The 27,204-nt window shown below is 45.4% G+C and overlaps 1 protein-coding gene across 1 annotated transcript in view; it reads right to left on the reverse strand.

Moving 5' to 3' along the window:
* Positions 1-206: 206 nt before the first annotated feature.
* The window catches only part of ANTXR1 (ANTXR cell adhesion molecule 1), a 116,400-nt gene continuing 89,402 nt past the window's right edge, over positions 207-27,204 (reverse strand). Inside the window, exons 17-18 of the mRNA XM_080370310.1 lie at positions 25,002-25,082; positions 207-4,595 (exon numbers count right to left, since the gene is read on the reverse strand). Coding sequence (XP_080226436.1) covers positions 4,323-4,595; positions 25,002-25,082 — 354 coding nt within the window. The 3' untranslated portion in view covers positions 207-4,322. The remainder of the gene's footprint in view (positions 4,596-25,001; positions 25,083-27,204) is intronic.

Here is a 27,204-nt window from a genome sequence, read left to right on the forward strand (position 1 = left end):
GAAATGGTTTAGGCTGTGCCACGTCCAAATGAAAATAGCTTTTGTGTCAGGCAGAAGTGCTCTGGGCTGTCAGGAAGAAAACCACCGAGTCTTGAGTTCTCCAGGGTGAGAGAAAGCCAGTTTTATGAGAAAACTTGTTGACTGAGATTCTCCTACCTCCTGCTTTGTTCACTTTGCCTAGTCAATGAATCTTGTGGAGCCCAGCGCAATTTTGTGTAGTTCTTTAATAATAACAACAAGGTCAGCAAGAGTAATGACTGAATTTAACAATGACACATGCAACAAACAGAGGGAGTAAAACATCATCGCACAGCACTGGCTGAACTGACAACATGTAATTCAACATCAGAACAGAAGGCTTGTTTATTTTCCTTTGCTGCATCAGCACCACATAGAGCGCAACGTTACTGCCTGGTTACCCTCAAATCTTGCCAGAGCTCTCCGAAGCCAGACACTCCCCCCCTTCCCCAAAATAAACAGTGACAGAAGATGCCTTCACACACCAAGGAGTAGAGAGAGAATCTGGATGACCGCAAAGTTCATGTGGGTGAACACTTCAAAATACAGCCAGCAACAATTTGTAACACTTTAGCAATTAAAAAATCTGAATCTTTGTCAAATGCAGCTGCTTAGTCCTTCAAGGCTGCAAGACACGCTGACAGAAAGTTTTGCACGAATGAAAAACAGCGGCAGTAATCAAAGTGACCTCTTTAGAGCAAATGAAACAACCGTATATTTAATGCCGTCAGACATCTGTTTATTGCTGTTTAGACCAGGCTATACAGGAGCACGTGCAACTAGTAAACAGTGAGACCTGCTGAAGTCTTTTGAAATTGCAGAGCAGATGTAGTGCCACTCAACTCCTTTTGATCTAGAATGAACATTTACTTAAAAACTGGCTAGTGTGGATTGATAGCCTGTGTAATGTGTTTCTAGGAAAGTTTTATAGACAGAGAATACATAGGGTACCATATACCCATATATGGTACACCAGCTAATTCAACCACATTTACATAGCATTAATTGCCAGTGGAAGCTGATTTAAAATTCAGGACCAAATTTTCACTCTTGATTGCCACACGTTAAGTTCCTAAGTGAATTTCTAGGGACCGGCATAAAAGGAGTAGGATTTTGGAAAGCATGTGCGGTGCTTTTGGGAAGCCACTTTAGCAGCCACATGTAGGTTGATACTAAAGACAAGACCAGGCACAAAGCCCGCCACCAAACCTGCTCTCATTTTTCTGAGAACATTAGCAAGGGTCCACCAAAACCGACTCACTGGCAGCAGAGTGGGTGCTCTGCTTCAGCACCCAGTTACCCCACACCCGTTTCCTTTGGCTCTACCCACCGCGCTCTGGCCATCTCCCACCCTGGAACGACGTGCAAAACTCTTTGCCAAGGGATCAAGGGAGTGTGTAGCCTGGAGCTCTGGTGCTTCAGTTAATGCTATGTAAAATAGGTATTCGTCACTACAGGAAATATTTGTACATTTATAAAAAAAGCAATACAACCATAAAGAAAAAATACAACAAGCACAGCTTGATACGATAACATGCCATGAAATGTCATTGGCTTTATAATAATTTACTACAACTTGAAAAATGTTCTTTTATCCACAATGGATAGGAAATGCTTCCATCTAACATATGGTAAGCATGCAGTAACAATATGTACAACAAAAAATTTGGAGTTTGTTTTTTATTCATAGACTGGATGATTACATAGGGGCTATTTTAAAATTATTTTTATAGCCTGATCTAGGTTTTATTTTGCTTCTTTAATACTGTAGGGGTTTTTTTCCCCCTTAGTTTGTGGAGAATTAAAATTTCTATGTACATCTGCAAGAAGTTAGCTTTAGTCATGCAGTATACACTGCTTTTAGTTTTTTCCCCAACAGCAGGTTTAGATTTATTGGTTAGCTGACTCAAAAAAAAAAAAAAAAAAATCTCAATGCTGTATTGTTGAAAATCGATTTCCTTTCCAAACTTTTTTTGAAATACTGTGGATATGTTAAGAGAAGTATCTATTGATCCTGTATTCCACTATTCCCAGTTTTTACACCTTTCATCGTGAAACCAAATCAGCTATTTAACTAGATCCCATCCATCACAAGAGGGAGTCCAACCACACTTGTGTCAGTGTTAAAGGTTTCCCACTGCCACCTGCCAATCGCAAAGTCGTCTCCTTGAGCTAACTGTGGCCTGTAGCTGATACAGTCTGACAAGAGCGAGTAGCAAACCTGTTGGTTTTGCTTCTAATTGGGAACTGCTCTGTGCTGCCTGCAGACAAAACAGTGTTGTGGGTGAATTCATCAGCCTTTTCGCAGGACAGCCAGCCTTGGCTTCCTGACTGATGTGCTTATCTCACCTAACAGATGACATACTGACCTAGTGGTGGGTAAGGCTGGTGAGTGACATTTAGACCAACTCTGAGTCTCACAGTAAGGGTTTATTCACAAATGCCCTTACCAAAAAGGTCCCAGATCAAGTCTCCACTGAGTCTTTTTCATCTGTTCCCTTTCCTCCTTGAGCATTTTTTTAATTTTTCTTTTTTCTTTTTTTTTCTTTCTTAAATATTTTTTTTTGATAGAAAAGCTAGAATTAATATTTCCGACAGCACTGAAGTAAGTACTTGGCAAAGCATTTCTTTATCTGGTAAAAAATTACACAGTTATGAGAACCCTTAGATATTCACGGAACTGCAGCTACAAAGACGGTTTGCCTCTTATGACTTCACAATTCCCAGAGAAAGTCATGTCGTGAGAACTGATCCTGACAGTAAATTAGAGAGCCAGAGGTTTGACGAAGTGCTGAGTGATCTCACCTATTTCTAGCACTGTGTGGCAAAGGCAGGTGCTCAGAAGGTTTGCTATAAAGATAAAAGATGTGCATAGGCAATATTGTGGAATATGGTGGGGGTCCCATGAGGGCGAGGAGAAAGCATGGAGAAATGCAGCCAGTGCATTTCTTGGAGGACTGATTCCCATCCTGCATGTCCGGTGTGTTGATTTTTGCCTTAGTCAACAACTGCTAATAGAAGTGATGTTGTTTATAGTCGACAAGAGTGAGTAAGCACACTGGCTCTTCTTCACTACGAGTTTGGAAGGCATCTGCTACTTATTCAGGAAAGGAAAACAAAAAATACAAATCCATGTGGAAACATTTCTAGGGCAAAAGAATGCAATTTACAGGAAAAACAGAAATGCATCAGTGGTAACCATTTCAAACTGACAATAACAAGGAGCCCAAGCAGACTGGATTTAGAGAAATTGATACACCTAACCTCTTGTTTATACTCAGAAACTTTCCTTTTAAAATGGAAACCAGCATTAAATTACACTGCTAAACTGCAGAGCCATTAACTAGATGGACATAATTAGTCTAAACTGAATGCAAAGACTCTTCTGTCAACCGTACCTTTCCCAGATTCCTTTGCTCAATTTTTATGAAGTCCTCTGTCCCACTGGCAGCGCTGAAGGCTGACCTGTCGTCAATTATTCCTTGTCCTCAGGGAATGGGGTCAAAGCCTCGTGACATACTGACCGGTTTATTTTTTCGTGTAATTTGTTTTCCTAGTGGCACTCCATTTTCATTCACCTGCACTTCCACATACCAACATACGCAAATCCAGACACCAGAGACCTACCTATTCGCCTTTCCAGACCCTCCGAGATGATAATACCTTCCCTTCTCCAGTTTACGGTCCATGGGAACAGCTGCCTGTCAACAATTCTTTTCAGGTTTACAAGGGTTTCTGTATCTGCAGACCTGCTGTTGTCATTATTTGCTGGGCAGCTGGCATGTGAGATGAGATCAGCTTTCTGTCATACCTTGAGTCTCGTACCATGAAGTTTGTGCAGCTGTCTCCAGGTAGCTAGCTGGGATGTCTGCACTTGGAAGAGTCTTCTGCAGTCCTTCCCTGGGGAGAATTGCCTTTCTGGAGAGCTTACTCTAGCTATTCATTCCTTTTTTTTCCCCCAATGTATCCTGGAATCACCATGGTAAGGCACAGGGAAGTGTCGGGGACAAAATGGGGGGAGAGCCTTGCTGAAATGGAACTCAAGTTATCTGCCTTATTTCTGCAGTCTCTTGGCTTTTCTTGCTTCGATAGTTTGGTGGCACTGATGCACAAGGGATTTAAAAAATAAAAGAAAACTAAAGGAGAAAGACGACTACCAAGTCGTTCATTCTGTTGTCACCCATTTCAAAAATGGTCCGGCTTCCTCTAGCCTCCCCCACCCCCCCAGGAAGATGGATGTGATACAGTACTGCTGAAAAAGCCTCTCGAACGCTTGTGGAAGAGACGGGAGCAAGGCCAACCCCCTAGACTGTTGGGCGAGGTGGGGGCCGAGATGGAGGTGGGGCCCGGTTGGGTGGTGGGGCTTGGGGTGGTGGTGGGAGGGGTGGGAGCGTGGAGGACGGGGATGGGGTGTGGGGTGTGGGTGAGCTGGGTGGAGGGGGCGTATAGATGGGAGCTGGGGGTGGGGGGTTGTAGATGGGTGCCGGAGGTGGAGATGACGGAGGGTATGCGTTGTTGAGCGGGTATTTGGGTGGGGCCTCTGTGTTCTTCACTCTGGTGAAGTTGATGCAACGGCCCTAAAACAGAAGAGAAAAAAAGTGGAAAAGCACAGTTACTCACTGAGGCAATGGCAATCGCAGCTGAGACGCCTGTGCTGGCTGCGTGCACATCTGATGTCACTTTCAGCATCCCTGGGCACACCGCTTTGTTCCCTCTCTCTCTCAGAGACGGATGTTATGAGAGCAAGTCCCGTGCCGAGCAACCAAGAGGTTAAACCCTGCAACAGCTTTTGTAGGTAGCGAAGGAGGATGAAATTCCTCTCACGCTATTTTCTGACTCCGAGATCTGTAAAGCAGAGCATCAAGTAGTTCAGGTCACACCGAAGCTACAAGAGATGGCAAGAGCCGTTCCTATTCTTCAGAGCTGGTGTCTGAGTCAGGGCGTGACCTGTGGTCCCTGCCCCTACGGATGCCTCTTCCCAGACCTCAGTCTTAAACGTCTAACAGCAGGAAACCTGGACTTTGCACCTTTGGAGCCTCTCTCTCCTTCAAATACTTGGCTTTTGTGTCCTACTTCTAATCATTTACCAACCAGGCAAAAGGGAAGGTTTGTTTAACTAAGTTTCTTACTTAGAATTTTTCCTGAAATTCATCCGTTCTTCATTAGGATGTCTTGATATTCTAGTGCTCATGAGAAGCCGGTAAACTGCTTTTCTCGCTCTTCGGTGCTAAGCTACAGTTTGTTGTACATTTTTAAACAAAAACCTTTGCCCTCCGAGCTGTTCTCTTTATTTCTCCTAAGTTCCACCTGCGAAAGATCGCACTGTAAATACTCAAATGTCAGAATCAGCACTACTGTACTATGGATTCATTCTTTTAGATATGAAATCATCCAAAAAGGCACTAGAGGGTTTCTGAGTCCGTACTTTGTTTTTGGATTTGTGAGCATGATCTTATTTTCTGTTTTCTCCTTTCCTCTCCCAAAGTAAATGCTTTTTCCTGGTGAAAAAAATGCCAGATGGAGCAGTGAGCCCATGCAGGCTGGAGCAGATCCGTTGGGGTAACCACATCAGCCAACCCTCTGCATGGCTCTGTACCTTCTCCCTGCTGCACCCAGCCTACGGACAAATGCTCCGCAGAAGAGGGGCCCAAAGTGAAACACGGGAGATGCTGGTAGAAAGGCAGAAGGGTGCTGGAGAAGGATTTGACAGGGATGAAAAGGAGCTGGCCTGGAAGGGGCTGACATAAAGAGATACAGACAGCTCCTCTCCATGAGCTCTGCCAATTATTATCATCGTGCTCTGTGGATATGAAGAAACATCTGCCTGAGCCTTAGCCGTTCAGCAGAGGAAAGTGGATTCCTCGCCGAAGTGATGAAGTATGCAGAGCAGCCCACAGCTGAGTGCAGGCTGTCTTGTGCAAGCAAAGGTCATTTAAGGAAAACAAAGCGCCTTGAACTGCATCAAGTTCAAGATGAGAGCATCACCTCGGGGCTGCTCTGAGCACAGTGGCAGCTGAGCCCTCTCTGCTTGGCTTGGCCCTGACCTTCTGTCAGCAGGAAGAACCTCTGGCTTCAGCTCAGGCTCTCCTCGAGGAATCAGGCTCTGGGGCAGAGCAGACACCCACTTAACGGTCATGAAAATGCCGATGGTGATGCCCCTCTGTAAGGATTAATGCTCTTGCAGTTACAGCTTGTCCTTGCAGCATGACAACAGAGGGGAAAAGGAGGAGACGCCTGACGGCTGCCTGTGCCACCTGACGGAACACTGTGCCACCATTAGCAGTGAGGACACGTTCTCCATCTCTCACACAGGACAAAACACCAATAAAAAATGAAGTGCTGGAGTGGGCAGTGCCCCTGAGCAGAAACACTGCGCTCCCTCCACAGCATCCCTGCATCTCTGGTGCTGGCCAAAAAGGGGGCACCATCCAACAGGCAGAGGAAAGCCTGAAATAAACACACTGTTCTCTCACCTCAGAGCATCCCTGGCTCTTTGTGGGCTGGCGTGTCTGCTTTAATGCCATTTTAATGCACTTTGCTGTGATTTTAAGTAAATATTGTGGGGCAGACCTGCTGAGTGAGTGAAGGTTTGAGCCCAAGATTAACTGATTCTACTCAGAATAAAAACCCCATGAGAATGTTTTCCTTGTTCCAGTGCCACATCTCCTGCGATGCAACTTTAGTAGTTTCAGACTATTACTTGCACTAGTTTTGTTTTCTTTATTTATGTTGAGAATAAAATAAACCTGAAAAAAAGCAGCAGTCCAGGAATCTCAGCCAGAGAACAAAAAATTGCAATTGTTTTTCTGTGGAGAGATACTCTGTCTGGATGCTCCAGGGGTGAGGTTATGGTACTGCTGTTCCAAATGGAACTCAGCACCACCCTAAGAGCATTCAAGAAGATGCAGTGAGGCTCAGAAATCTTTGGGTTTGGGGCCAGGGCAGGCTTGAGGACTAAAAGCCATCTAGTACTTACAGCAATGCCCAAGGCACGGTCCAAAAGGATAAGAGAGTACATCTTGTGCATCCTGTGCACTTGCAAAGGTTTGATTTCTTTCTGACAAAAACCAGCTTGGACAGATCATCAGTGCTATTATCATAAAAAAAGGGGCTAGAAAGTCACACCAATGTATAGCCACAATATGTTTACACTAGTTTTCATAGTCAGCTACAACCTAGCGAGCCTGTGTTCGTGAGCTTATTATCCATGATTAATGATAACTCTTTTTCTCCAGTAATAGGGCTGCTTTGAGATTAGAGAGCTCGCTCTTTTCAAAAGACGTGATTAAGTCTTCACCGTCCTCGATGACTACGCTTTCGCATGGGCTTGTTGGACACGCTGTCTGGTTTGAACAAGCAGTTGGACCGGAGTCTGAGCACAAGCCCCTCTGATGCAGACCAGAGTACAGAGAGCACAGGAGCGCCGGCGTGAGAGCCAGCCTTGACCCAGAGCTAGCACAGATGTGGCTGTACTTATCAGATACCTCGTCCCCGTTCCCTCGTGCATTGCACTGGCCTAACTTCAGAGTTCAAATCTTCGTCCCCTCGAAACAGGCTAGAGCGTGCCTTTTTCTCAGCTCAGGCATGCTGTTCCCTATCTCCTCCTATTTCCTTCGCCGCCTGGGTCAGCTGCTCTGCAGGGAATTGACAGCAACTTGTTTGGCAACACACCCTACTGCTGTGCAGGGGGCAGTTCTGCAGGGCAGCCCACGCGTGAAGGGCAGACAGACACACAGTTCAGGCTTTCTCCTCCTTTCCCGTGACCTGACAGACCAAGGGAGTACTTGTGTTTCGTTGCTCGACATTTCCTCACCCATGCAGGTGGGGGGAGGGGAGAACGCCAGATAGGAGTTTTCAGTCCAGATGGACTGAGATGGACTTTGGCAGCTATGCTGCCTCAGAGGAGATGGAGAGGCCAACATCTCCTGGGGGAGAAGAACTGTCAGAATGACAAGGAGATAGCCAGGAAACAAATTACTGTGCCATAGCACATGAGAGGCAGAAAATGTTCTACTGGTGCCTTGGGTACAAATGTAAAGCAGACCCAGGATGAAGAGAGCTACTTTAACCAAAAAGCTGGATGTTAAACATCTTGTATCTAGCAATATGATAACAGACACAAAAGTGCAGAGGTTGTGCTAGCCAGAGTGTGACCACAAACAAGTAATCCTAGAGCTGCGGAAGACTCAGCTTTCTCTGAAATCCGTGGCAAGAGATGTGTTTTCCCACCTGCACTTACCAGAAGGGGGCCCTGATTCACAGCTGGGCTTTGTACCATGCAATCGCAATAGAAAAATAAAACATCAGCATCATTGACCTACTCCATGGTTCAGTACTGTTTTATCTGGAAAACCGTCTGGCTGAAGATCAAGTTGGCTGGCTGATCACCCATCCATTCAAGCTTTTACAGGGCTCTCCATTGCCAGCACAGTGCAGTTCATCCCACAGATAACAGAAGTTGACGTGAGCGCTAACAGACCCTCTAAATAAATGGGCCCAAATGCCTGGTTTGGCTTTGGGTTCTGCACACAAAACCAGACCGAGTGCCTGAGGTGCTGCACGTAAGAGGAGTGCAGGATCTCTCTACAATCAGTGGAGACATAAGGACCTTCACATGACTGTGATTTGAGGAGGGTCTCAATGCTCACCAGTTAGCAGCCACTCTTGGCTACCCACCAAGGTTTATCACCTCCTTTGGGTGTCCAAATCGAGATGGGGTGGATGTGGAAGATGGTGGCAGAACATCCAGGAGGCAGGAAGTGAACCCATTGCCACAAAATGCTACTTTGCCTCCTTAAACAGAAGTCACACACCATCTCAGGAGAAAAAACTCCTTAACCATATTATACCACAGCTTTGAGAATGAGAGGAGCCAATTCTATTAGCCTTCCTAGCAGGGAGACAGTGGTTGGAGATACCGAGTGTACGAACGGAGGGAATTAAACGTGTGTATTAAAAGGCTGCTGTGTTGGACGCCTTGGCTAGGTTTTATTTCCCTTTCTGCAGCCACAACGCTTCAGGGGGGGAGAGTCACAGCTGTGCCTCAGAAGAGACAATTGAAGCAATATGGAGACATTATTAGACCTGAAATTTAGCGGAATCAGCAAAATCAGTGAGGTCAATTCACTCTCGCATTTTATGTTGTTTTTCTAGAGAGTTACTGCTCGCAGGCATATGCATAATGAATTCTGCTTGGAGTGGCCTTGCTCTTTCACCTTCGACAGCTAATTGTCAGGGATGGAGGCAGGGAGCACTGCCTTTAGGACAACAAAGCACTTGGCTGTGGGAGGCTGGTCTCCTCTGACCACGGGCCTCGCCCTGCGAGCTCTTTGGAGTGCTGTAGGGTTGCACACTTGATCCAAGCTTTTCCTTTTGTTCTTCACATCTGGCTGGCGGAGGAGCACTGCCAGGGTTGAAAGAAAAGGGTAGGATGTGGGGTGCGGCGGACATTAGGCTACTGAGGTCATAGCACAGGGTGGTGGTTGCTGAGCGTTCAAGAGCACGAGCTGGAGCATTTGTATCTTGGACACGGATCTGGTAAGCAGAGGCACAAAGAGCAGCAGATGCCTCTGCCAAGTTGTGCCCTTTCCTAGGAACTCCACAGACTTCTCCAAGCCACTTCCCACCTCCTCCTGCCTCTCTTTCTGCTTTTATCTGAGTCCGGATACTAACTGGACAGTCACTTTGAGCACAGTGCACGATGACCTGCCCAGACCTCTACCTGTACAGAGACGCTGACTGGGATTCAGCACATTGAATCCAGCTGCAGGGAGGATGGACCTTTCTCTTGAGACCCTGCGGTATTTCTTTTTTCTCTAACCAGCCAGCCCTCCAGCTCCCATCGCAGCAGGACTCAAACTAGGAGGAAGCTTTTTTTCTTTGTTTCATTTCAGCTCTGCATTCTGTGGTTCCAGCTGTTCAGGGTGAGGCTCACACCGGCACAGCGGAAAGGTGATTTAGGAAAGGGAAGTCAGTCCCAGAGCAGTGGCATGCCCTTCACGGTCCTGAAAAGGTATCTCTTTAACAAAGGAAGATGGAGCACATTTTTCTCAAGTGAAGATGAAAAATGTTTCTGTTTCCCTTGGTTTCCTATCAAGCTGGAATTAATACCTGGAAAAGTATCGACATTTTAAGATCATAAAACACTGGGCCTGGCTTCTGAGCTCCTGCGTTTAAAAAGAGATACTGGAAAAGATATGATCCTTAATGTTGTTTTGTATGGGTCATTAGTAATTCAGACTTTCCATAAACAATATCCTGGTTTACCCTGTCGTTACGAGAAAGAGGAGAGAGAAATAAAAAGAAATACAAACATAAAGAGAAAAGAATACAAAAAAGGAAGAGAGAGAGGGGGAAAAAAGAAATGCAAACCCTACGATTGTGTACCTTATTCTGAACGAAGCACGCACAAAAACTTGTAGGAGATACTAGCCAAATGAATAATAGGCAAACATTAAATATATTAAATAAATGTGAGTTACCACTAGTGTCTGAAAAGAAATGATTTACTAAACCGTAGCTACTTCAAAAGCAAAGCACATACATGGCTGTGAGAAACTAACGCTAAATTCTGCAAGCCAAACCCTCCCTACCAAAGATCCTGGGTGCTTGGTTTGAACCCAGTTCAGAGATGAACTTTCCACAAACATCTGTGAGGGTGACGAGTGGGCAGAGAACAGGAACACAGAGCGGAGAGTCGCAGTGGATGTGATAGCAGCTCTGAGCCCCACGGGGAGAGGAAGGCGGTAACTGGCAACTGCCTGTCTGCAGCCTGCAAGAGCCAAACAGCACAGACAGCTCAAGCTGCCTCTCCTGTGGCTACAGAGAAAATTTGCCTATAGCCAACGTGCTGGGGATCCCCTCTTGTGAAAGTGCTCTTTGCATAGAGTACTTTACAAAACCTCTTTCCAAAAATGCATCCCTTTGTGCCTGGACAAAGGTAATATCGGGGAAAGATCAGGGTGAGAATAATCAATATCTGCTTCCCACCGATATTTTATCACTTGGGAACAGCATCGGTCGGGGAGCTCTTGGGTTCCCAGGGGGTTTTGCTGCTCTGAACCCCTGTCAGGATAACTCCCAAAATCCCAGGTGGGTTCTGCTATGTGGTAGGGTTCTGCGAGATGGAAATATCCCTGCTTGCAAGACCTGAGCTGTGCTGCCTTTTAAATCACACAAGGGTGTCTGGAGACAGTTTTAGGAAACTGCTAAGTAGCTTCTGGGTTTTGTTAGCCAGCCTCTCAGTGAGATCAGTCTGCGTTGAGCGTGCTTGGTAATGCCAGGAAACACTGCCTCCTGCAGCAAGCACACTAATTATACGGCTACCTCTGTATTTGTTAGTCACCAACCAACTATTAAAACTGTCTCATTTCGTGATAAAACATCACCGCAACAAAACCATTCCCATCTGTGTCTCACTGCTAAATACAGAGCTAGAACTCAGCACTGCTCATAAGACCTAGTTCCCAAGGCATTCCTGCCACCTTGGCCACTCATTAAATAATAAATTGGAGGCTTGACCTATTTTCTCCCAACATTAAAAGGAAGACTTCCATTGATAAGGTCACCACTCCAACAGGGTTCTAATAACCTGGTCTGTTATTGCAGAGGCGGCACTGAAAACTAGGGACTGTTATGGTTTACCTTAAAAGACCTTGTGAGAGGTTCTGCAGAGTGATAAAAATCTGGAGCAAGATCCAGAGTTTTCTGTCAGGTCTCAGTACTACACACCATGTAGATTTGACTTTCTAACTCCCAGGAATAGAGTGGTACAAGACAGCATTTCCTTCTGAGGCCAGTAAGGAGGTGGGATTTACCCCAAATGAGAATGTTAAAAACATCAAAACTAGTAACAAGTAATCTTATACATGGTTGCTGAACTCCAGTTACATCAGAGGCAGTTTCCTACACTGCAGACAAGCATCCTGCCTAAATTCAGAAGGAAAAAAGAAGCAGATAAAAGCTACCTAACTTTCTTTGATGCCTTGATATGGTTTGGTCTACTCAGAAGTTAAAGCAACGGTTTGTATTTATATGGTTGTGTTCCGTTCAAGCCACCCAAAAGCAGTATACATTGAACAACAGAGGAAAAAAAACATACTGAACTTTCACAGATCTTCCACAGAATTTGAAATAAGTAAGAGGTTATTTAGAGCATCAGCTCAGTCATGCTGGCTTATGACTAAAGCTCGCATATACCTATGCATATAGATAGCACTGTGCATCTGGGGGCCCCACAGTACAAAGGCTGGTTCTGCCAACTCAACCTCCAGTTGAAATCTTACTCATAGCTTACTCATAACTTCTCATCTGTGCCTGGCTCTTCAGACCTACCACAACCCAGATAATACCCATTGCTCTGCCAGCCTCTGGTTCCTCGTATCTGTAACTACCTAATGCAGGACTGAACCAGCTGGGGAACCTACTAAGAAGAAAACACACAGAGCAAACTCCTCCAAAAAGTGAAACAAGATGATACAGGCTTCTACCTTGCCAAATTTGAGCGTGGGAATGAGCTTAATAGCCTCAATCTTTGGCTCATGCCAGAGTTCAGGAGCATGGCTCTTTCAGTGATGAGTGGGCATGTGCATGTCAGCAAACAGGCCTGATTACTTTTGCAGGAGCTCGTTTTGGCTTATTTACGCTGTGGGATGGGTGTCATTTCCAGGAAGATCTGGTCACTCTTCCCATTGTCTTTCTGGAAAGAGGTAGCTAGTCTTGGAGAAATGCTGAGTGACACATCAAAGACGCTGCCTCATACAGGATCGTAATCTTTCATCTGGAGGTTGAATAACAAAGCCTACTGGGTATGAGGAAAAGAGAGAAAAATTCAAATGAAAAATGAAACACGTTATTTTGGCAGCAATAACTGGAACAACTAATCAAGGGCAGTGGTAAACATCCCTCTGCAGAGGAAGAAAGAGCCTGCAGGATCCTGCAGCCTGCGGAAATCAGCGAGCTGGGGAGGATTTCTCTGGGTGCACTTTGCCTTTGGGCAAAGAAGACAGGGCACGGTTCAGGACTGGATCTTTCACAATGTAAACATGGGAAGAACACAACTCAGTGGCTGTTTTCATGTTACATGACTCAGGAAAACTCTCCTGTGCTAGGGCAGTGCTCATGGCTCGAGGAAATGGGAATTACTGTCCGCTGAATATTGTCCTACTACTATTTAGTGAGAAATCCCACCCCTGCAATCCCTGTTTTCTAGATTTGCCTTGCTTTCTGAGGCAGATCTCTGACCATCAACGTCAAAGGCACAACCTTGTAATTCTGTCTGGGGGAAGTTTTGCCCTGAATTGAGATATGACTGGGATGCTCCCCTTTATGAGCTGGCTACTCCCTGCTGCAGAAACAGCATTCCAAAGCCAGCTCGGGCAGTTCAAGAGCAGCTCTGTACTTTGCTTTTATAGTACCGAGCAGTCTGCTTTGCAGTAGTCCTGCAAGCTGATGAGCAGATCACTGGGTTTTTGGCTTTGAAGCTGTTAGTTCCAGGAAAAACAGCTAATGTTTAGGTTAACTTTTCCATGGCTATTAATGGAAAACCACACCGCAACAGTATGTGCGGAAAGGTTACAATTTTGTTCTTAAGCTCCGCAGCCTATCAACAGGGATCTGCTAGCTCAGAGTTAATAATGAGTTAAACAAGAGCTCCTTATTAGCGCCTGTGCATTTCTGAGTCTGCAGAAAGAAGAATCACCAAGCAAGGAGCAACGCAGCAGTCTACAGGTGTGTGTAGGGGGGTGACTTGGGAGTCCACACGGCTGGTTTTACTCTCAGGTCTGCAAAAGGGTCTAGTGTTTAAAGCAAGGAATTTGAAATTCTATTTCCTGGTTCCTGTTCTTTGTTTCTATTCATGACACTACGAAACAGCATGGTGTGAAATCAGACAGTTACCTTAAATCTGAATTTCCTCATCTCTAATATAGATTCCTAATCCAAAATAAGAGATGACCCAGGGGACTTTCCAGGATGACAGGTTTTGCTCGTGTGCTTTGAGAACTTCATAGTTAATTAGCAGTACGTAGCCCTTCCATTACTATTATTACTATAGTAATATCCACATTGCTATTCATCTTGGCTACTCTATAATGAAACAGATTTCATGACTTTCAGTGACCTCACTGGAGGATTGTGTGGCAAAATTTGCTCCTCAGTATCCAACTATGAACAAATAATTACAGCTCTGGGGACGTTTTCACTGGATTTGTACATTCCAAGCAAAGGCCCAGGCTAACTGCTACATACCTTCTGTATTTTTTGATATAGCTCTAATAACGCAGCCTTAAGTTTAAAACAGTAATCCTGTGCGCCAGCAATACTTAATGGGCTTTACAGTTCCTGATGAACCTGCTAACGGCTGAGTTTATTACAAGTGCGTCACGGCTGATGACCAATCACTGGTGCTAACACTGACAGAAATGACACCCTGTGGTCTGTAAGTCCCTGGTGGCACAGGGCGGGACGTTGGCCATGACTTACCAGGTATAGGTGCCTACTGCTGGTAGGGACATGCAGGAAGGGGTTCTTCGTTACTGGTAGCCCTACACTCCTCTTTGAAAAACTCCAGGCTTTGCATAACCACTCACCTCGGGCGAGGGGTGGCACACACAGCACAGGACCTGCAGATTTTGGCAGGATGCTGATCACAGCAGAGGTAAGAGGGAGAGCTGAAGCCCTGGCAGCAGAACAGCATTACGCAAAGCACTATAAGGCCAGCTGGAGCTAAACTGGCCACCCACACAGGGTGGTTGCTGCCCTGCCACACACCACCGTGTCACTTTATGGCTCTTCCGAAATGCCGCTTACATGTTTGGAATTTGGGTGTGTATTAACAAAAACGCACCGGGAAGCAGGGCTCTGCAGTTGTTAGGCTGACCAGAGAAGTGTGGCTCTACCACTACCAATGTTATGCTTCAACCTGTCTGTTGTGTGACACACGGGCACAGTGTGAGCCGCTCCGCCGACTGTCCCTCTCCCAGATCCACTGTGCCTTTGTCTTCACAGCTTTCACCCTCACTCTTCAGTCTGACACTGTTTGCCCTTTTTGCACTTCATGCAGGATATTTGCCTGGAGTGCTGCAGGTACCATGTGCTTGCACATCCAGGGTGGGGGCCTGACCAGGGAAAGCCAAGGATGGAATTAAGCTGTAGTGTAAGTCATTCCTTTCTGTGCCTTGGACTACAGGTAAAGCATCTGCTGTCAGTGCTTTTGTTTCTGGGTGGCTTTGCATGCCTAGCAAGTCTCTGATGACCCTCCGATGGCTGATGTAAGACCTAGGGTTCCCCTCACAAGTTTTCAGCACAGATGGACACAGACACAGTCCAAGTTTTTCAGCTGGGGCTGCTGCTTATTTTCAGGAATTTACTGCAAGCCCACTGGAAACAATGACCTCGCTTTCCCATAAGGATAAGGAGAGTAAATCCAGCCCACTGCTGGAAGCTGCATGAAGGAAACACAAAACAAATGCAACATCAACGTTCACTCAGCAAGAAACATGCATGGGAGAGATGGATTTTCTAGGCATCTGTCACAAGGTGATTCTCTCTGCATCAAAATCCTATTCTTTCAGTTGTAAGTTTCACGCCCTATGTTTTTACTGATTTCTAAGAACCTAAAGACCTACTGAACAAATTTGTAATATGTTCTGTGAGAATTTACGTACTTAAACACTTTTCTGCATCTGGTCTCCTTGGTTCTGCAATCCCACCGCCGTAACAGTGTTATTACACTCCATGTAATATGCACATCTCCAGTAAGGGTTTTACTCAAAGTAATTTCATTTACCCCACAGCCGCAGAGCTACTTACTCCATGCAGAGGAAACTTTGAACTATGGTGTTCCATTGGCTTGTTTCACCTTCTGCTCTTTAAAACAAACTAGGAACCCCTCTTCTTTCTCAGTTCCTTATAGCAAAGGCTGCCCTTTCCATGAGCCCCACACAGGAATATCCTCAGAGTAGAGAGCCTGCCCAGTCCCTCACTGCTCTGGAAATCTCAAGTCAACACTTAAGTAGGCTAATTTCTTGCCTCAATTAAAATCACGCTTTACAGTAGAGCTCAGCACTTGTGATCATTATCACTGTACTAAAATTTGGACAAACCCTGTTTCGTATAGTTTCTCAGAGGAGCAAAATGCAGTTGTGTTCTTGGGGCTAGGGAGGATGGGAGGGAAAGAGGAACTGCAGTGGGAACACAAGCATCTGCCTTTGTATCAAGAGAGGAGGTGGTACTGCTTAGATGGAGAAACCCACATCATTATCTAACTGCTTGCACCTAGGTATCTGTCCTCTGGCAAACAAAAATATATTCTGCAAATTTTGCAGTTAGGCACACCGGACAGTCTGATCCCCTGTCCCACTAGTCCAGAAGGACTAGTTGCTCTGACCCAGCAAGAGTTTTGCAGGCTCCCCCTCCTATGGCTCGATCACCCAGAGGCAGTGCCTGCTCCAGGCTCTGACACACATGTACATGTGCGTGCACACACACACTCAGTTTTGGCTAGAACTCTGCAGTGCTCCTTCTTGGGAAGCCACCTGGGAGATGTGCTGAGGGAGAACAAACCAGCAACAAAAGTTGTTCCTTGTGGTTTAAGTGCATTTGTGTGCATAATGTGTGCATTAAGTGCATTTGAACTGCACTAACAGATTATTGCAGCTAGCGCTGTAGATCCACTGTTTAACATTCAGATAAATTAGTACTGCCACATTGTCTCAGGGTTTCTCACTCCATCTGTCTATCCTTGCTCTCGCCCTTTGCCTCTCACAAGGCTGAGATTCTGGTTTTGTTTTACACCTTCACAGCGCCTGGGACAATGGGTTTGATTTAAGGTGATGCCTGGAGCATATGAACACACCACTATAACGACCAAGGAGCAAGGCTCCAGGCTATGTGGCAGCATTGTCCTCTTCTTAGTTTAGATTTAATTCCTTTCTATTTCAGCACTGTGTGGGAAGTGAGAGACAACTAGTTATTTCTCAGATAGGTCTTTGCAAGTACACAGCTTTCTCCACAAGACAGGGAAAGCTGTGGAAAGGAGACTTTGTTTCCTGAGATTGCGAATTTGCCAGACAGAAAAAGACATTCACATTCCTCAAACAGTACAGCAGCCAGCGCTAACCTCCTCTGTGAAACACCTGATTACAGTAGTGAAAGGTTATTCAGGTTTTTCAAAGCATAAGAATGGACAGAGAAGAGGGAAATTTTATTGTAATGTGGTGACAATTCAGGCTGGTTTTTTCCTCCTCTGCATTTTTTAGCCACAGTGGTGATTGCCCACTCAGCTAGGAGTGCTCAGGAGGGCTGTCCCATGAACTGAGGACCAAGTCTGCTGACACAGGTGCCAGAGATGGCATGTGGACAGACTCGGTAAAGCTAGCTCCTATTTCCCACCGAGCTTCCTCTGGTAACACCTCAGCCTGCAAAAGAAAAATGAACGCTGGCACACCGTGTAAGAAACACTGCTGGACTTCTGCTTTCAACTATCTAAGCATCGCGCAGGTCTAAAACAGACAGACCTGAACACCCAAACCCTGCGCCTCTGTACTGTCAGCATCATGTTGTGACCATGTCACCCCACAGGCCACTGTGCAAACTTAGACAGGTACTTGCAAACAGAACTGTCCCTGCCCACAGCCATGACTGTTGCTAATCTTTTAAATTTATTACTGAGTTCCAGCCTTCATTTTCACCATTTGGGAAAGAAAAGACATTGGATTAGCCTCATCAAGAAGACAGGAAAAGCCTCTGAGAAATGGAAGGTGATGAAGTAGCTCAGTCAAGGTCACTCTGTGTGTCACCAGCAGAGACCAGAGCAGCTCTAGGTTTCGACTCCCAGTCTGGTGCCCAAACCTCAGATCTCCCCGTATATGTGAATAGCCCACAGACTTCCAGCTCAGTTAGACATCTTAGATCCAGAATTATAATAGCAGGATGCAAATGAAAAGAGCTATCCATTACTAGGCTTAAGACTTGCAGAACATTATGGGCTGGGGGTTCGACAGCTCTTCGCTGTCCCCTGTTGCACAGCTGTGCAAAGGCAGAGCCTCGGTCAGCAGCCCTGGGGTGCGTGCTCCAGTGATTCTCCAGAAATGCCATGGGACTTTACATGCAGGAGCAAGTCCTTGCTTTGCAGAATCTGGCCCTTTACAAAAAAGGGTCAGTTGGGACGAAGCCTGATATAATGCAGAGTGGTCATCTGAACTCCTTAGGCTGCACAAAACATTCACAGCGAAGCCTGAAATCAAGTTAGTTTGAGGTTTTGGCATTTCAGTGCAATATAAAAACATTAGCAGGATCGTCAAGGCAGAGGGAGTTTTGTAAACTTTTGTTAAAAATCAGTGCTTTTCTGTAGTGAAGATTCATGCAACTTGGCTATAAATTTGTCTCATTTCATACCCTGACTGTTCTGTTTGTATTAAGATCATTTTTTTATGTCAGCGCACACACACACACACACACATTCTTCCTCTCATAGTAAAAAGAACAATTGCAATTACTTTAACGGGCACATTTTCATGTATTCTGTAGCCTCATCCTTTGGTCATAGCTAACCACAATTTGTACCAGAACTGTATCACTGAGATCTAACAAGATATGAGCATATGTGATTTCACCAGTAAACTTGCAACATTATACTAGTTTTGGAAAAAGCTCCTCCCCCTGCATCATCGTTAATTTAGGTAGGATACATCTTTACACATAATTACAGTTTTGTTACACTTTTTCTCCATATTTATGCCCACCTATATTCACCTATACAAACACAACATGAAAATGCAATAATGCTATGCAATAAAAATTTAAAATATAATTTGCTCCCAGATTGAGATGGTCCTGGCCAAGTCTGAGCTTGAAAAACATTTTAATAATCTTCTCATAAATCTCTGACAGAAAAATGTTTATCAAGGAAATGCAACTGACACTTTGAAGTGACACTAATTATTTGGAGCCTGTGTTCTGTGAGCAATTTGCATAAACAAGCATTTCCTTACTCTGTTATAAAAGCGATAAAGTTTTCTGGAAAATATATGGTTTTTTACATCACCCCATCTGATGATGTTTCAAATGTAAAAATAACCTCATTAATGCTGACAAGAATGCAAACCTAGTCTCTTGAAAATGTGAGAAGACCACAGGAATCCCATGTGACTCTGACTTCCTTGCCTTATTGGAAACATCTGTGTCTGTTGGTAACTTCAGATCATTTCCAGGTCTGACTCCAAAAAAAGAATTTCACAACCTTTTCGTGCATCTCAGCCTCTCTGGGTGCACTTCAAAACAGGTCCTGAACATCCCTCTCTTTTCCTTTTGCTTTGGGGTAAAAGATGCACTTTTAAGAGCCTTCGGCAAACCAGACCAAAGCTTGCTTCATGGTTTCTTCTTGAAAATGCAGATGGGCATGTGGCCAGTTGTGTCACAGATGTAACAACCTGCTGACCAGGAGCTGTTGCCAACATCTAGAGCCATAGCTCTGACAGCAGTAAGGCTAAGGCTGGCTCAGGCTGCTGCCATGCTACGAGCAGGCATCCTTTCTGGCAGTTCTCCCTGAAGAGGTCTCAGCTCTCTGATGTCCAGAAAGATCTAGCCCTGTATCTGGAACTTACTATTCAGTTATTTCTTTAACTGTACCTTTTGCAGCGAAGAAACAGTCCTAGTACATGGCATTGCAACCTTGATTAAAGGGTTTGGGGCATGGACAAGAGGCAGGGATAAGAGTTTGTCTGAGGTCACAGAGAGGACTGGAATCTGAGCTTCAGTCCCCACATGATCCACTGCGATGTATATAAATTGCAAATTTATTAGTCACGACCCTTGAACCAATGGCTTGTTACAGACTAATGTGAGCCTCAGGGCAGAGGACATCTTTCTTGACAATTGGTATGGTACCTAGGAGGCTGTGTGGGCTACAGCAGATAAACAGTAATGTTAGTCAACACAGTGAAGCTGAATCCATGTTTCGTTCAACGCAAGCAATCTTTTTGAACAGCTCAGCTAATGTGCTGGCAGCGGATAAAGTAACTGATTACAGCAAGGGATTGCTTATATATGAAGATGATGTAACCCTGGGATTAAGTCCAACTCCTTCACAGGCTCCAAAGCAAACAGAGATGCCTTTCAGTTATTTTTCTTCTGGCTACACTTTTTGATGTTGACCAGTGGGTGAATTAAGGTGCCCATTTGACAGCACCATGAGCTGAAATCTGTCTCTTTCTTTGCTTCAGGAAAGAGAAGAAACGAGGTACAAATTGCTTTCAAAACTCCTCCTTGCAGCTTTTCGGAATATCAGACGGTCAAAGGCTTCTGTCTGCAAATTTCAGGCTCCTCTTTACTAGCCATAAATTTTGCCTGCCAGGCTTTGAATATTTCTCTAGCCTGAGAATGCACCACGTGGTGAGTTTTTTATCTGGTGGCTCCGTTTGAGACTGCTGGTTACTGTAAGATGCTTGGCTAATCACTGGTTCTCTCATTCCCAGGGCATGTCCATGCTGTAAAGACTGCTATGGCTGGCAGCTCGTACGCAGCTGGCAGCATGGGCATGCTAGTGTGCTGCTAAGTAACTCTGAAGTATTTATTCTGCTTGTGTCATGAAACCTACACTGAGTGGCTGCACGGTATGATTGAGACGGAGCTTGTTAGTCTGGAACTCCTCTGTGTGACTGCCAGGTAGACAAACCAGAGTGCCCAGCCTCCACTGCCCAGCGTTCCTGCAGAGGACCTGCGACAGGAGTGATGGGTGGCCTGGTCCCCTACGGTGCAGCAGATAGCATACAGGGCAGCACCCTGTGAAAGTAGTCTGGCACCGGGATGAAGTTAGGCAGTCTGGAAAAAGCTGGCAAGCGGGAGCTGCCCTGCCTTGTGCAGCAATACCTCGAAGCCCTGCATCTGACTGCCTGAAGCTTCCCATCTTCTGCAACTGGCCAGGCAAGGTTTACAGCAGTGCACTGGGGCTGAAGTGTCAAACCGCCTGTGCCTCCGCGCCTCCGCTTTAAAGCCACACGACAGGCTTGGAGTTGTCGGTACCAGCTCTGATGGGCCCCTTTGCTGACAAGCTGGGTAGAGCCCTCCTTCAGGTACACTTCCCAGTAGAACAGGATCAAATCCAAATCGCCCAGCGAACAGTTATGAAAGCCCACAGACCTGCCACTGAAGATTCTGCAACTTGGTGAGGACCAAGTCTGTCCTTGCTGTGGCCCTGGTCTGCACTGCCTGGCCCAAAGGAATGATTTGGAATCACATGGAGAGGCCACAGGAATTTCCAGCTGAGCTTACCACTATCAAAATGGCTCTTACAGCTCTACCCCACCGGCTAATCTTTGGCTGGTGTAGGGTTTGTCAGCACTACACGTGGCTGGGAGAGCATCTAGGTGCCTGCGTGTGAATGTGCAAGGCTCCTGGGTGTGAACGTTCTCCTTAGTGCTGCACTTCACATCTCCTGCACTAGGACCATCTAAGCCAGTTGGATACAGCCAGCTGGCCTCAGTCTGCACGTCAGGTCAAGGTGGTGACATGCCGTACCTCAGAGCACTGTGTCAAAAGACACCTTCCTCACACTAGCTGTCAGCCGTCGGACCTCCCAGGCGCTTGGCGGTGTTCCTGGCATGGGACCAGGTGTCTAACTGTGTCTGCTAAGTGACCCAGTGCACAGCCCACCTCAAAAGTGGTCCTGTCTTTGGACAGCAAAGGGTTGAAATGCTGCTGCTGTGAGTGTTGTTGCAAGCCGGAGAGATGCCAAGAACTATGTCCTAGGTTGGATGAAGGAAATGATGAACAGATTACTGAACTTGTTTTATCAAACATCCACTTCAGAGGAAGGGCTGTGTTTATAAATCACCCAGAGGCCCTCTCATTGTGGTCCTGGTGAAAAGTCTCCAAGCTAATGGCAGGGATTAGATCCAAGCTCATCAAAACCAGCCCTGGCTTCCTGGGTGGGGGATTCCGGCCACACAGTTGTTTGCACGGGTAGAAATTTCCCATCATTTCAGTGCAATGCATCCACTCCTCTTCTTTTGCAACACTGTTCTAAGGACATAGGTTTCATTTTGAAAGTTTTCTGTGGAATTGCTCCTTTTCCTTGGTATTTTTTCTTGCAAGGAAAGCAAACTGCTCACCCTGGCTCAGGACTGTCTGCACTGAAGGCACTGACAGCTGCAGTCAACGCTGGCAGATGTTTCCAGGCTGCTGTCCCCATCAGTTCAGCACTGACCTTCCCACTGGATTCCCAACCATACCAGAACAGTAGCGTGTTTTATGAGATAATATGTCATGTTTGCTGACTTGGGAGAAGCCACTGGCCTTAAAGTAGCCTGAATCACGCCACCGTTGTATCCTAAGGTTTGGGCACGCATTTAAATTTCTCATAGAACAACAGTGGCACAGAGAAAAATAAAGGGAGATTGGCAGCAATCAAATAGAGTCTTCTTATTTTGAGAGGTGCAAATTTTGCAGCTATTTTTGTAACGTTTTGCTTTTCATTTTGACTAATCTGTCTCCCAAGGCACAGTTGTAGTTTGTGGTAGTTTAGTTAGCAGCAACATTGCCTTATCCCTTCCCAGTCCCTTGCACCGAAGCCTCTAAATATTGTAAAGCCAGCCGTCCTTACCCCCAGCTCTGGTAAAATCACTTTCTATGTCTACAAAGGAGAAAGTGAAGTATGACAGACTAAAACCAGCATCCAAATCGTGAGCAATGTCTGTAACAAGATGGGAGATGACTCAGGAATCACAAAGCTGAACCCAGTGCTTGAAAGCTAGATTCCTCTCCCTGCTTTAAATCTGAAGTAGGGAAACAACCCCCACACACATTTTTGCTGAATAGGGGAGGGGAAAACCCTACCTAATTCTGCCATTTCAGCTGTATAAACTAATTAAAGTAATTTCAGTGTTTTACAGTGTGTCCTTATGTTGGTTTTGCCTGGACTGTTGGGGGTGACGTCACCTGGTAGTTATGTCACTACTGTAAAGGAATAAACATGAACTGCTTGCTTAAGTCTGAAAGTGATTAAAAACATCAAGAGGATCACACGTGGTTATTCAAAGACAACAAACACTCGGGATCATAGTTTTGTTTACACAAAGGAAAACAAATATTCTTTAGAGCAATCTACCCTCACAGAAAGTCCGAGAAGCACTTCATATTGACACAGGAAAGTGTTCAAACATTAGCAAGTCGTCCAGGAGTCAGCTGCAGAGAAACAGGTATTTTAGCAGCTATAAGCATGGGTGCATTTTCAGCCAGCTTCTCTTTCACACTAAATTATACTTGCACCCAAGTCAGAGATTCTTTATAGCACAACAGAATCATAAAGAGCTTAATTTACTTGGAGACTGGATCATAAAACACCTATATGGGCTAATTGTGGTATTGCTTATTCTGACAGGACACAGAGCTGCATGTCTAAGAGATACATCACCGAAAAGGAATGGAGCCTGCTCTCAGTTGCACCAGTATAAATCGCTGTTAACTGTATCAGCTTCAATTAAACTGCTCTGGATTTTCCCTAGCATAAATGGAAGTGGCATCTTTCCTGTAAATTAACTGAGCTTGCCAAGTCAAAAAAGTTATTGACAGAACAGGCATTCTTCACACCCTGACTTCTGCGGGAAAATTGCCAGGCATTAGCAATCTGTATGTTACAAACTCTTCTCCCAGAAATCGGTATCACACTCAGTGAAGACATTTCAGCAAATTTTCCCCCCGAAGGAATAAAATCTTAAACCTTTTTATTCACAAAAGTTCATTGGTCCTGTATTCCATAGCAAACCTTACAGGAAGCCAAACGTTACAGACCTATGATACTCCACCAAAAAAGCCTTCACAACGCTACACAGTTACTTGTGCTTTGGCCCAGATATATTCCTGAAGCAGCTCCAAGCTCCTTTGTTGATTTATGTCCGAGGTATGTAAACTGACCGCATAAGGCATTAATATAACTGACATTCTTCACCATGAGGCAAATATGAACAGGAGCTCAGGGAGGTGCTGAATCTCTACCCTTGGAGATACTAAAAACTGGATTGGGAACATCCCTGGGCAACTGGGTGTAACCATCTACATCGCAAGGAGTTAGGGGATGTCTTATGGCTACCCCAGGGATTTCAATTCGCCCATGTTGTGTACCTTGAACACACACTAAATCTGCAAAGCCCAGGTGCAGCTCTCACGCTCCCTTCCCAGCTGCTTGTCCCGGCATCTGCTGGGTGCTCAGAGCTCAACGCAACCCATGAGTGTATGCCAGCTTCGGCGCTCGGCCAGGTACCCCCAGAGATCTTTCAGGGTAACTGTCCTGAAATTACTTAGGAACCACCCAGCTGTTTAATTCCACTGAAAAGGAAGAGACTAATACCTTGGAGACGAGAGGTAGCTATAGTACCCAGCTGCCACAGACGGTACCATTCCTGTAAGGTGACATAAGTCCACCCTCTTAATGGCTTCTGTCTCCACACACAAGTACACATTAATGTATAGAAATCGGCATGAACCCAGTTTTCACTAGAAATATATGGAAATACTTCTTCCCTCTCACACAACAGTCCAAACCTCATTCTGCAAACTTTGCTTTGTAGAAGTGCCCATGAAGTTTAAATTTATGTATGTGTACATATATATATATATTTATGTATGTTCATGGTTTTATTCCAAGATGTAGGATTCAGTGAATGAACATATGTAACGATATTCCTTACTATTCATTAGAATTACTTATGTAATTAATTGAAAGCAGCTATTATCTAAGAGCAAGATTATTTTGGGCTCTTCAATGGGTATTTCCTTCGCTGCACCTGGATAATTTTTGTACTTGAAACCACATCAGTTAAACCGCATGAACTGCGGCTGCAAACAAAGCGGACAGGCGTGACTGAATTTTTATTTCTAAGCAGTCATGAGTACCTGCCTTCAGTTCCACACGTAAAGGCAGTCAGAAACTTTAAAGATATTTTATTTTTTCCTAGCTGTAAAAAGAAAATGGTTTTGAGGCACACTACCTTGTCTCCTGGCTGTGGGCGCATCACAGATACACGGTCGTAACCTTTCCGCAGCAAGACCCAGAGAGCATCCAATTTCCCCTGCAATCAAAAGAAACACAGTGTTAATCTTCTGTGCAAGAACAAGTGCTCTGTGCTAAGTGCAGTGCAGGGACAATGCAGCTTAGACATACACACTTTTTAGTTAATCATTTCCTGTGCTTGTACAAGATGCTGGAGAGCCGTATTTTTTTCTCACAGAAACTCCGAACTTGCTGCAAGTGCAAAGGCAGAGGCTTTCAGATGAGCAACAAGCAGGTGTGTCTGACAGTCAACAGTATCCGTGCATCCAGCTTTTACGTGTTCTTCTGAAAATCTCTAAAAGTAATAGGTGACTTAGATACGTCCTGGGCTGAGAGAGAGTCTCATACCTACTCAGCTCCTGACATCATTGCTAGCAAAATGCTAACTCAATGCAGAAAGCAATCAGGTGAGTTTATCCGACGCATTTCCTCACCATCCAGCCGCCTCCTCTGGCTGGCTGAGTGGCTTGCCTCTAGCTCTAGGTGACCACCGTGACACATTAGGAATAATTCTGATTTATATCTCAAAACAATCTGCTAGGGACAACTGACTGAAAACCTGTCTCTCCACGCAGCCAAGACAGCTGAGTCACAGCTAGGTGCTACGTAACAACCCGCTTAATCTTTCCTGTCAGCTACAGGCTAGCAGGAGAGCATCAGGTTACTGAGTCTCACGCAAGCTCCCCAGTCGCACCCCATATGTCAGTTAACGTTTGCATCTTTTCCAGGCAATAACACATCTTTCCGAGTCCTCCGTTCCTATGAGCTCAGTGTCAGCTGCCCCGCAGACGCCACCCTCAGCACACCGCACTGGTCTTGACAAGCCCTTCACCTCACTGGGTGGTCTCATACCCAACTGCCCGCACCCAACCGCACACATGTGCGCACCCACAGACCCAGACAAGTCTTGCTGAAAACCCAACACGCTGAAATAAATCTCTTGCTGACAGAAAGGCTGGTTGAGATGTGGGGTCGGACCCTCCCTGCCACTCCTGCAATGCTTCTCTGCAATGCAGACACAGTGTTCATTCCTGATTGAAATTCAGCAGCGACACAAAATGCCAAGCCTGCGGTTATTTTCCAAATGAGCTGAACAAGGCCAGAAGGAGCAGCACAGGGCTCTGCAATGTAGAGATACCCACTGAATCATCTGCTCCAAAACGTACATCTGCTGCTGAAGAATCCCCTGCTGTATCCCCATTTTAATAGGCCAGGCTTTCACTTTCCAAATGGATTCAGTTTCTGGGAGATCTGTAGAAGGGTGTACATGATGGCAGCATGTTGGCTGGCTCAGTGGAAGGCTACAGACATCTTAGAAGCTGAAAATTAATTTATCAAACGCTCTTCACATTAACTTCATTTGACCCTTGGTCTTTGAAGTGCATGATACTCAGAGATTTGTAAAAATGTCTGGAGAGGATTAACAACAGGCAGTGTTTATTAAGCTTTCCATTAGTATTGTTCCAAATGCTACAAATGCTTTGATATGAGAGCAGGCCCCATGAGCAAAACCCCTACCAGTAAGTCAGTAAACTTTACTGTATCTGCAGAGACAGACAAAAGCTACTCTAAGAATGTACAAAACCGTCCCTTGGTATAAAACTAGTTCCTGTGATGACGAGAATCAAACCCAAAGACCTTGCTACCCCTAAGTGGACTCAGAAACTCATGTATGATCCCTACCTGTTTCCTGAAAATAAAGACTACAAAAAATTTATGATAGCAGAATTGCCTCATGTAACTATCATGGGATAAAATTAAGGAAATGGAAAAGCAAGCTGTATATTGCAGTGGTGGTGGGAAAAGAAAGCAAGGAAGCTTGCTTTCCCGAGAGCTTGGCTTCCATGGCTGAGAGTAAACTTCAGTGTTTGTGAAGGTGAGACCTTCCTGGCAGCCAGGGTATTTAAAAGGTCCTTCTGTGACCCAGGTTCACCGGTAGCTAATTAAAGCTCAATGCCTACCGCTCCTTTCATGGGGATGCTGAGCCTTTCTCTTCCCTTTTCAAGAAAACACTAGGGCTGTAATCATCTTTGAGACCTATATTCCTCGATCAGTGTGTTGAGCCAACGGTTCAAAGCTTATTTGGGAGTTGGAGGGATACATGGGTGGAGACGGACAGACACACAGAATGACTGCACAGA

The sequence above is a fragment of the Falco punctatus genome (genome assembly GCF_963210335.1).
Source record: "Falco punctatus genome assembly, chromosome: 20".
Taxonomy (NCBI): Eukaryota; Metazoa; Chordata; class Aves; order Falconiformes; family Falconidae; genus Falco; species Falco punctatus.